The 12,251-nt window shown below is 39.3% G+C and overlaps 1 protein-coding gene and 1 long non-coding RNA gene across 4 annotated transcripts in view; one reads left to right on the top strand and one right to left on the bottom strand.

Moving 5' to 3' along the window:
• Positions 1 to 7,076, top strand: part of OPTN (optineurin) — a 43,209-nt gene extending 36,133 nt beyond the window's left edge. For 2 of the 3 annotated variants that reach the window (XM_057543846.1, XM_007189901.3), the window contains exons 12-14: positions 490 to 620; positions 1,909 to 1,991; positions 6,142 to 7,076. In XM_057543846.1, the coding sequence (XP_057399829.1) occupies positions 490 to 620; positions 1,909 to 1,991; positions 6,142 to 6,269 (342 nt within the window). In that variant the 3' untranslated portion in view covers positions 6,270 to 7,076. The remainder of the gene's footprint in view (positions 1 to 489; positions 621 to 1,908; positions 1,992 to 6,141) is intronic. The other variant, XM_007189902.3, reaches the window with a different exon arrangement.
• Positions 1 to 12,251, bottom strand: part of LOC130707660 (uncharacterized) — a 47,474-nt gene that overhangs the window by 28,551 nt on the left and 6,672 nt on the right. The gene's annotated exons all lie outside the window — the stretch shown is intronic.

The raw sequence follows: 12,251 nt of genomic DNA, 5'->3' as shown, positions 1-12,251 counted from the left end.
CTTCCTGGACCAAGGCTTGAACCCGTGTCCCCTGCATTGGCAGGCGGATTCTTAACCACTGCGCCACCAGGGAAGTCTCTATTGTTGTTATTTTAAATTTAGCTTAAGGCCAGCCTTCATAAATATACCTGACAGGGTAAATAAACCATTTACTATATTAAGCTAGTGCTGAATATTATTTTTAAAAAAGAGACCAGAGAATTTTACTGAACTAATGGTACACGCAGTATTTAAACTACCTATGTCTGTGTAACTGCTGGGCTCTGATAGTTTAAAGCACACACACACACACGCGTAACTTGTGTCTTCTATTTGAAGGTAGTTGGAAAGCCATGGTGATTACACTGGTTTCTAGGAGGAACATGTGCCTGTTATTTGCAAGACGTGTCACAGGATGCAGCACTACCTCTTCACCTTATCAGCCGGTGAGCTGTAGAGAATCCACATTTGTCTAGGTGGTAACTTCTGTCTCTTTTTTTCCTCTAACAGATGGAGGTTTATTGTTCTGACTTTCATGCTGAAAGAGCAGCAAGAGAGAAGATTCATGAAGAAAAGGAGCAACTGGCATTGCAGCTGGCAGTTTTGCTGAGAGAGACTAATGCTTTTGAAGATGGAGGCAGGTAAATGAGGGGAAGACTTAGAGCACATATCACCCGGTCTGTGGGAGAGGTGACCCACAGTGTTTCCTAATTTGAGCTATAAGAATCGCTCTGAGCACATTTTGCCTGACGGTGTCCCTAACACTTAGTTTGCCCTGCAAGGCCTGGCAGCATCTTGTGGGAACCTGATTGAGTTCTTTTCGATAAATTGTAAAAATGTGACATTATGTGTTCCGAAGTCATATCCTGCCGTTGTCATGGATGAAATATTCCTAACACTTTAAATAATTCTGTAATGTTTTAAAAGAAAATACTGCTAAAATTACTTCTATCTTTAAAATTTTCATTTTGAGAAAAAACTGAATTATTGAGGAATAGAAATAGAAAAATACGGAGAATAAAATAATACACACCAATATGTATCCATCCAGAATTGACAGTTACTAATATTTGTTTTATTTGCTTCAAGTATATTTTTATTAAAAGAAAAAGGAGTTGTAAATGAAGTTGCAGTCTTCTCCCCACACCCCCCGCCATTACAGTCCTCTCTCCCTGCCCCACACTGCCTGGAACTGGTGGGATAGCATCCCCAGCTGTTTTGTACTTTTGCATATATACACATCTATATAATATCTTAAAACAAGGTAATATTTTTTTTTCCACACACACACACACTGTATTTTATTTTTACAAGAGATAAATAGACTGACACCAAGCATTGTACATGGATGACCACAACAAAAGCAACAATGATTGCAATTACCAAACATGAAACACACTCATACTATGTCATAATATTGACATTCAGTCCAGTAATCCTCCACTGTAACAGCTCCTTTACTTTGCATTGAAAATTGATTTGTATATTCTTTGCCTCTGAAAACAAGGTAATATTAATTTCTTAAAACAAGGTGCCTACGTTACAAAATGGTCACTATAGGTATTATTCTGCAACTTGGTTTACATAACTAATTTTGAACTCTGTGTGTGTATATATATATATGTACATTTACTTCATTCTGTTTAATTGCTCTGTTGTGTCTTGTTTTAGAAATATGCCACTTTTTTCTAATCTAGTCCCCTATCAGTTGACATTTTGTTTGTTTCCTGATTTTTAAAAATCTTCTTTACTCTTACTACGTTGTGTCCTAGTGCCAGTAATATGTAAAACTCAAATTACTCTTAAGTTCTGGTTTCTATGAACCTTGGCTTTGTAGTTTAGGTCTTTTTTTCCTCATACTTCTGTTGAATGCCTGCTTAATGTTGTCATATTTCAGGGTTTCACATATAGTGCTGCTTTTCATCCCAGCAGGCAGTCCCTGATGGAAATGCAGAGCCGTCATGGGGCGAGAGCAAGTGACGCTGACCAGCAGGCTTATCTCGTTCAAAGAGGTGAGTCACGTGGGATTCTAGGTTGTCAGGGCTCCCGGGGTTAGCTATCCTATGAAGAAGATGCTTGAAGAAAAATTCCACTACATTCTATGCAATGGATTCCAAATCAAGCTACCAAAAATATAGCACCTATCAGTCTTATTTCCACAGTACCTCAAACTCCATCTACTCTCTACTGAATCCAGAGCAGACTCTTCACACTAGCAGTTAAGGCCTGGCACAGCCAAACTTTTGAGCCTTCTCTCACTCTGTTCCCCTATAGATGTTAGCCAATGGAATCACTTCCTGTTCCTTGAACTTATCCTAAGCTTATATAGCTACATATACTTGCTTATGCGGTATCCTTCACGTAGATGCCCTTCCCTCATTCATATCTCTCTTCCTACAGTCTCTTTCCAGTGAACTCTTACCCCGTTATTTATGTGTTCTAAATATGCATTTAAGTACTCTAATAAATAAGCTCCCTTGGAGCTTATATGCTCACCTGCTTCCTGTTTTGCACATAGTAATGTTCCCATTTATTGAGAGTTTACTATGCGTGGGTGCTGTGCTGATCCCTTCATACATATTATTTCATGTGATCCTCAAAAATTCCACGAGGTATATAGTATCACCATCTTCCAGAAGACAAGGTTAAATAACCCAGGATCAGAGGCTTGTTAGGGGCAGAACTGGACATGGAACCCAAGGTTATCTGACTCTTCACCACTACATGGTACTGCACGTAACAGACTGGCACTAATTATGTACTACATCCAGATTTTAATTCCCTGAGTGAAATTGATCATGACACTTATTCAAAGTATGGTGCTTTGTTTATTACGTGGTTTTAATACTCTAGTAATAATGTTCTGTCATTTACAGTAAATTACATCACTGAAAGGGAAGTATTTTCCTTGAGTCTAGATGTGAAAAAACATAAAATTCACAGGATCAAAGACTGACGTAGCTAGATGAAAAGTTAATAGCAATGCCACTAAGAAGAATCAGGGTGTTAGATGTTATCCAAAATAAAAAAAGAGAGAGAGCGAGAGAGAGATGTTATCCAAATTTCACAAAACTGGTTCTTTAACTTTTTTTAAATGCTGGCTGAGTCTAAGTCCCTCCCACATACCAACAGACTATTGAAATGGAACTATCACAGTGTTATCAACAGCAAGGAAGCAATATTAGTATGTATAGTTAACTATTAAATCCTAGGGAAATTTCTGAGTACCTCTTTTACCTCCTAACTCCACCGATGCCCCCCGCCAGAGTTCTTTTACAGGAAAAATTAGGTTAAAGCAAATATTAGAGGTAGTAATTCAGGTTAAAAATACACATAGAAAAAAAAAATTCCAAAAAAAAAAAAACACACACAGTATTCATGGGGCCTTTGCAGAAGAAAAACAGGGACTGACATAAATAGTAGCCTCAAGCACTTTTAGCATCAGCAGGTAACGCTGTGTCCTCTGAAGGCTGCATCTGCCCACGTGAGCACCACCAGGCCTGTTCTCTAACGTGAATTTAAATATCCTAGGAACATCCATATACCCCATACCTAGAAGTGCCTCCAAGATTGCTTTGGGTCAAAAAAAGGACAATCTCTTGCACCTGGATTTCTTAGGGGAAGATTTCCCTTCCTCATAGCTATACAAGGCAAATATCTATTTACAATTAAAAAAAAAAAAAAACTGGTCAAACACTCTTTGACTTACAATCTAAAAATTGCCACAGAGTGCAAATGTATTCATAATTATCCTAATAAGCTTTTTTGTCTTATAAAAAACAATATTCCAAACAGAGATTGTCTTAAGATTTTTTGTTTGTTTCCTAACAAAGCTGCCTTAAACAATAGCTCCTCTCAATATATTTCATCATGGTTGTCCTCTGCCGTCTGCAGCCGTCCAAGTGTCTACTCTGGTCTGGGCGCTTGACTGAACACGAGGGAACAAACAGGCATAAGGCATGGTCAGATCCATGAAGGCCTATCGTTTAGTTGGAGAGACAGGATGTGCACATAAAAAGATGAATTCATAATACAAGATAACAAGTAAGGAATAGAAATAACAGTGCTGGAGATAAGAGGAAAGGATAACCCCTAAGGGCCAGGGGGGGTTGAGAAAGGCCTTGGAAAGATGTGACTTTAAGCTTGACCTGGAAGCCAGGATTTACATAACTTCTGTATGAGAATAAAAGGGCAAAGGCAGAAATGAGTGTGATGTGTTAATAATGAAAACTGACTAAGCTTATTTTATAGTGAAGAGCCAGGAGGTAGAGGGAACCCATTAGCTGACTGATAAAACAGCCCCAGTCTGCATCTTGAAACCTAGACCAGGACAAAAATAAAGGCACAGACGGATGCAATAAAGTTTAAAGGGACGAATCAACAGTCCCTGATTAAGTGGCAGATTGTCATCTAGAGCAGGGTTTGGTAAACTGCAGCCCACAGGCCAAATCTGGCCTGTCACATGTTTGCATAAGTAAAGTTTTATTGCAGCATAGGCGTGCTCTCTTATTGACATGTTGTCTGACTACTTTCATGCTACAGTGGCAGACTTGAGTAGTTATGACCGAAATTTATGACCTGTAAAGCCTAAAATATTTACTGTCTGGCCCTTTACAAAAAGTTACTGACCCCTGATCTAAAACAATGAGACTGTTAGAAAGCTCCCTGCTTCAGAAATCATGCCTTGTGATCAGTATTTCTATTCAAGGGTGCTTCTAAAGTTTGCTTAACACAAACTATCCGTAACAGTCTCCCATGTTAGTGAATTCAAATAATATGCTCAGAAGCAAATAACCATATTAAAAGTTACCTCGGGCTTCCCTGGTGGCGCAGTGGTTAAGAATCTGCCTGCCAGTGCAGGGGACACGGGTTCAAGCCCTGGTCCGGGAAGATCCCACATGCCGCGGAGCAACTAAGCCCGTGCGCCACAGCTACTGAGCTTGCACTCTAAGGCCCGCGAGTCACAACTCCTGAGCCCATGTGCCACAACTACTGAAGCCTGTGGCGCCTGGAGCCTGTGCTCTGCAACAAGAGAAGCCACCGCAATGAGAAGCCCACGCACCGCAACAAAGAGTATCCCCCGCTCGCCACAACTAGGGAAAGCCCGCGTGCAGCAATGACGACCCAATGCAGCCAAAAATAAATAAATTAATTAATTAAAAAAAAAAAGTTACCTCCACTATCATCCACAAAAACAAACATTTTGGGGGCTGAATAAAAATCTAGAGACCTGGGTGGAGACACTGAAAAACTAAAATGCTTTGCATCGGTGCAGAAAGATCAGATCAACGAGGTGCTCTGGGAGCTAGAAAACATTTCCTGTACTGAGCACGGTTTACACACAAGGGACCTGCCGAGAGCCATGACTTCTTCAGAGCATTCTTTGCTTTAAGACTTGAACCTCAGTCCAACTCCAGAATTGGGGGAAACAATAGGACTGATTCTTCAATTCCTTCTCCTCACTTCCTTTGCCTGGATAACTCTTGTTCATTCTTAAGACTCCTCTCAAGTGGAGCTGGTCTCATCAGGGGGCCTGTCTGCACCGAGCAGTCTGAGCCAGGCGCCCTTCTCTGCCCTCCCCCACAAAACCACCTTGTGTCTGACACAGCCTCAGTGCTCCCCTCACGTCCTGCCACTGTCTCTTTTTCTTGCCTGACGTCCCCACCATGTCTGTATCCCTCGCTCCCGTCTCCCACGTGCTCAGAAGCATCTCCTGAATGGCCGTAATTGTTGTCTCTGCTTCTGAGAAGGTACCTGCTGTTCCAGGATCCCTCTCTGTGCTCTGCTCACTGTCCAAGTTCTCCGCTTCTCCTTAGCTTACACCCTCATCTATCTCTTTTCCTCTCTCAGATATTCTAGTTTTTACTAGAACATGTATCATCCTGTACCTAAAACCAAAACCACGTTATTTTCACATACCTGGAACCTGGAATAGAGCCTAAATCCTAATATGATAGGGAAGCAGGTATTACTTTTGGAGATATTTTTCTATGTGTGTCGATTACTTCAGTTAAAGACCAAAAAAAACCCTGTATTCATTTCCCACGAGGTATTGATTACCAAGTTTAACTGATGTTAAAATTAAAATTCACCATCTGTTTTTAAAAACTGCTTGCAGCATGGAAAGAATGGATTAACATTTCATTTAATGCTTATTCCCAGGAGCTGAGGACAGAAACTGGATGCAGCAGGAACAACAGAATATTCCAGTTCATTCTTGCCCCAAATGTGGAGAAGTTCTGCCCGACATAGATACACTACTGATTCACGTTACGGACTGCATCATTTAAGTGTTGACCTTTCACCTCCCCCAAACTGTTGGTAAATGTCAGATTTTTTCCTCCAAGAGTTGTACTTTTGTGTCATTTGTTTCACTCAAATATTTTGGCTCATTATTTTAGGAGAAAGAAAACCATTATCTTCTAAAAAGGACATTTTTGGGTGCATTCCCATAAACTCGCAAAATAGAATCCTTAACGTACCACTCTTCTGATAAGAGGTTTGTTTTTTTTTAATATTCAGTTGATGTGAGCACTGAACTGTCCATGCGGGTTATGAGTGTGTGACGTCGTGGATAGAGTAAACGTGGTAATAAGATGGAAGAAGCCTCACTGATTAAGAACTGTCTAAGGAGGCAGGAAAAATGAAGTGGTCACAGATTTAATCAAGAAAAGTGTCTCTGAAGTATTTTTAAATAAATTACATTGTTATTTTTCTTTATTCATTTAAGACAGATCTGTCTGGGGTTGTGTATATGTGTATATCTTACAGTTTTATTTCAGCCACAGCACCGAAGTTATGATGTGGCTCTTTTCAGATGAGCCCTGTGACCTTTTACTTGACCATCAGGACAAGTGAAAAAATACTGACCTACATGAAGCGGATACATTAGGTTCACTGGATTTCATGTAATCATCCAGTGTAAAGTTTTCTTTTTCTTTTGTTGTGCTGCAGGTATATGTTTATCAACTATACAGTAAATAGTGTATTAATTTCTAAAAAGAATAGCTATCTATTAATTTTCTTCCTGGATCAGGCTCTATATTCATAATCACAAAAATAGTTATTGCAAAATAAAATTTTGCTTATGAATCTTTCATATTGTTCATATATGACTAGCTAATTTCATAGGATGTGTTTTCTGTATTCAGCTTCATATAAGCTTAATACTTATTCAGAACCATTTTGTTAATTCCATGAATATGAGCAAATCCCTTTACTAGATACCAGTAAGTGGTGTTTGAATTAGAAACTGTTCTTTCTAAGGAGGTGAAAAGATAGGGATTTGCCATATTTTGTAAACCTACAGTTTACCAGCCATAAAAGTTAGCAATGTCCTTATGTATCTATATCCTAAAATATTTAAGAGAAAAATTTTAAATCTCCTCTGTTTGACTTTGTCATAAGAATCTCTCCTAGACAAACTTGACTTGTGTGTGCATATGTGTATAGGTATATATATATTTTAAAACAGGAATCAAAACGGTTAATTACAGCTTCATGCCAGGAGAACACACTGCACAAATTCAACAGTAATTTAGATCCCCCCCTCACCCCAGGGGGTTTGTTAAAGACATTTCTAAAATAACTATGAAAATTTTACTTTTAATTTTTTGTTTATAGTTTCTAGTTTAAATTTTTTTTCCTTACTATCTTATATTGGAGAAGGTAGATTTCTACAGTATCCTAAATAAAAAAGCAAACCAAATGGTTCTACACTTAAGTTATTGGGAATATCCTTTTACTTTGTTCAAGTAAAAATATTAACCTGACCCCAATGTGAAATAACAGTGTGAATGTGCTTATTAAGCCTGTGATCGAATTGTTTCCTTGCTAATTAGAAGGATTGTAGATGAAGGCAAGTTCATATGGTCAATTTAAATTAAGGCTATTGTTTTGGGGGAGTCAAACAGTTTGGTAAACAACTTGTAAAGTCTGTGCATGTCTTATCCAGTTAATTTAGTCTTCAAAGGCCTTGTTCCATGTTACCACTCAACTACACCTCATCAGAATTTAGGCCCCTCTTCTACGGCCAGCCATGCTGTATTCTTGTGTGGCTAATGGGAACAACAGAAAGATGGGAAATGTGAAGGAATATGAGTGAGCAAAAGAAACTTTTACAGCTAATAATTTTACACAATTAAGTCTTTAAATATTATGTTTAAAAATAATTTTGATCTGGTCTGGCACGTAAGGAGCTTGGACGTCATCATTCCTATCCTTATAATAAGAAAAAAGCCGAACAAACTTAAAATCGTCAACTCTTTTAAATCTTTCAGACAACTGAGGTCACAGGGTAAACCTCTGCCCCCAAACTGGAGAGACAGACAGGGAGATACAGAGAGTCGCTGATTACCAGACCAGGGTCTCAGGAGCAGAAACCACAGTAGGAGCCAGTACCTGAGTAGGAAAATGTAAACTGTAATTGAAGGATTGCTAAAGTCTCAGTGTGGACGAGCTTGAGAGTTAAAAACTCCAGGGGGAGCCCAGTCTTAGGGGGAACCCTGCACTTTCATGAGTTTTACCTCCACAAGTCCTACCAGATTCCCACAGTAAAGATTAGAAAAAACTCCCCCATAATTCCAGCGGGGGCCGGGGGGCAGGCAGGAGTAGACATTTTGAAATACACCGGAGCATTCTGTTCTTCTTAAGAAGGCTGCCCTCAGGGAAACTTTTTTACCAGAGCCTAACTTGCTGGGATATTATCAGAGCCTGACCAACCTGGGGGAACAGATATACCCAACTTCTGCCCCCTTATTCTTAGCACCTAAGGAGGAGGGAAAAAACCTGTAAAGGTCACAGCCCAGAGGCACAAGCTCACGAAAGGACTAAACCATAGACCTATAGAATGCTTCCCCTCCCCGCTACCCCTCACCACCACATCAACAGGGCTTCTGTATAATAACAAGGGATTACAACAGAAAGAACTGCACATCCTAGACTTTCTCTAAGAAGAAGTCTATAGGGAAACCCAGAGACAACAGTGGAGACAAAAACAAGGGCACCAGAGGAAATCTTAGCATATGACACAGCTGCAGCAAACACTAATCACGGTCCAATGCCTAGCCAAATAAACAAAAAACCCCACACCAAAGGCCTGTTTACCTCAGTTCCTTTTACCTAGTACATCATGTTCAGTTTTCAACAAAACATTATAAGGCATACTGAAAGACCAAAAAACAGTTTTTAAAGATAAAGAAAGCATCATAAACAGACTCAGACATACTGGATATAAGACTGGGAATTTGAAACAACCGTGATTAACATCCTAAGAGCTCTAATGGAAGAAGTGACAATATGCAGGAACAGAGGGGTAATGTAAGCAGAGAGATGGAAACGCTAAGAAAAAGTCAAAAGGAAATACTAGAAATCAAAAAGCCTGTAACAGAAATAAAGAATGCCTATGATGAGATCATGAGTAGACTGACCATGGCTGAGAAAAGAATCAGTGAGCTTGAAGAAATGTCATGAGAAACTTCCAAAACTGAAAAGCAAGTTTAAAAAAAGAATGAAGAAGAACAGAATATCCAAGAACTGTGAGGCAGTTACAGAAAGTGTGCAATGAGAATACCAGAAGGAAAGAAGGGGACAGAGGAATGTTTGAAGTAATAATGGCTGAGAATTTTCAAAAATTAATGACAGGTACAAACCACAGATCCGGGAAACTCAGAGAACACCACACAGGATAAATGCCAAAAAAGTCTTCACCTAAGTATATCATGGGCAAAAAGCAGAAAATCAAAAACAAAAAAAATTTTTTGAAAGAGGCCAAAAGGGAAAAATAACTTATCTGTAGATGAGCAAGGATAAGAAATACATCAGACCTCTCTACAGAAACCATGCAAGCAAGAAGAAAGTTGAGAGAGAAAAACCACCAACCTATAATTCTGTGTCCATGGAAATTATTCTTCAAAAGTGAAGGAGCATGGGCTTCCCTGGTGGCGCAGTGGTTGAGAATCTGCCTGCTAATGCAGGGGACACGGGTTCGAGCCCTGGTCTGGGAAGATCCCACATGCCACGGAGCACCTGGGCCCGTGAGCCACAACTACTGAGCCTGCGCATCTGGAGCCTGTGCCCCGCAACGGGAGGGGCCGCGATAGTGAAAGGCCCGCGCACCGCGATGAAGAGCGGTCCCCGCACCGCGATGAAGAGTGGCCCCCACTTGCCGCAACTAGAGAAAGCCCTCGCACGAACTGAAGACCCAACACAGCCAAAAATAAATAAATAAATAAATAAAGTAGCTATAAAAAAAAAAAAAATTAAAAAAAAAAAAAAAAAAAAGTGAAGGAGCAGTAGACTTTCTTAGACAAACAAAAGTTGATGGAATTTGTTGCCAGTAGACCTGCCTTGCCAGAAATGTAAAAGCTCTTCAGAGAAGGTCAAAAACTCAGATCTATAAAAAGAAAAGAAAAGCATTAGAGAAAGAATACATGAAGATAAAGTCTTTTATTTTTCTTATTCTTAATGAACAGATAACAGGTTTTGTCGTTTTTTGTTTTTTTGGGTTTTTTTTGGCTGTGCTGCACAGCTTGTGGGATCTTAGTCTGCCGACCAGGGATCGAACCCAGGCCCTGACAGTGAAAGCGTGAAGTCCTAACCACTGGACTGCCAGGGAATTCCCAAATAGAAAACAGTTTGTTCAAAGTAACAATAGCCACATGTATTTGGTGATTATAGCTAATGGATAAATGAAATAAATGACAACAGTGTTATAAGGGATGGGAGGGAAGAATTGGGGATACTCTGTTACAAGATATTTTCCCTACCCGTGAAGTGATATAGTATTCTTTGTAAGTGAACTTGGATTCGTAGTCGATGTATATTGCAAACTCTAGGGCAACACCACCCCCACCCCCCAAAAAAAAGTTTAAAAAAGTATAATTGATATGCTAAGAGAAGTGAGAAAATGGAATAACATAAAATGCTCCATTAAAACCAGAAAAGTCAGAAATAGAATGAAAGACAATAGAAGAAACAAAGAACAAAGGCAGTGAACAGAAAGCAGTAACAAATATGGTAGATATTAATCCAATTATATCAGTAATCACTTTAAACATCATTGGTCTCAATATACCAATTAAAAGACAGAAACTTTGAGAGTGGATAAAAAAGCAAGACTCATCTATATGCTGTCTACCCACTTTAAATATAAAGACACATATAGATAAAATGTAAAGAGATGGAGAAAGATACAGCATGCTAACACTAATCAAAAGGAAGAGTAGCTATATTAATTTCAGACAAAGAAGATTTCAAAGCAAGGAAAATTATCAGGGATAAAGGGGCATTACAAAATTATATAGGGACCAATTCTCCAAGAAGACATAAAAATCCCTACTGTATATGTACCTAAAAACACAGCATCAAAATACATAAGGCAAAAACTACAAGGAAAAATATACCAATCCATTAGTATAGCTGGAGACTTGAAAATCCCTCTATCAGTGATTAACAGACCCAACAGGCAAAAAAATCATTAAGAACATAGTTGAGGGCTTCCCTGGTGGCGCAGTGGTTGAGAGTCCGCCTGCCAATGCAGGGGACACGGGTTTGAGCCCTGGTCCGGGAAGATCCCACATGCCGCGGAGCAGCTAAGCCCGTGCGCCACAACTACTGAGCCTGCGCTCTAGAGCCTACGAGCCACAACTACTGAAGCCCACGTGCCTAGAGCCCGTGCTCCGCAGCAAGGGAGGCCACCGCAATGAGAAGCCCGCGCACCGCAGGGAAGAGTGGCCCCACTCGCTGCAACTAGAGAAAGCCCACATGCAGCAACGAAGACCCAACACAGCCAAAAAATATAAATAAATAAAATAAATAAATTTATAAAAAAAAAAGAACATAGTTGAACTAAACAGCGTCAATCAACTAGATCTAACTGACATTTATAGAATACTTCATAGTGTACATATGACAGAATACACATTCTTCTCAGGCTCTTAGAGGACATTTACCATGACACACCACATTCTGAGCCAATAAACACAGAAATTTAAATTTAATTTAAGAAATTTAAAACAACAGAAATCATACACAGTATGTTCTGATACCACAGTGGAACTAAACTAGAAATCAATAACACAAAGATACCTGGAAACCCTCAAAACACTTGGAGATTAAATATACTTTGTAAATTATACATGGATTAAAGAAGTCTCAAGAGAAATTTAAATATATTTTAAACTAAATGAAATAAAATATAACATGAAAATTTGGGGATGAAATGAAAGCAGGGCTTAGCAGGAAGTGTGTAGCATTGACTGCATATATAGAAA

This window comes from Balaenoptera acutorostrata, chromosome 3 (assembly GCF_949987535.1).
Source record: "Balaenoptera acutorostrata chromosome 3, mBalAcu1.1, whole genome shotgun sequence".
Lineage (NCBI taxonomy): Eukaryota > Metazoa > Chordata > Mammalia > Artiodactyla > Balaenopteridae > Balaenoptera > Balaenoptera acutorostrata.
The sequence above is the reverse complement of the archived record's forward strand: the minus strand, read 5'-3'. Positions and strand labels throughout refer to the sequence as shown.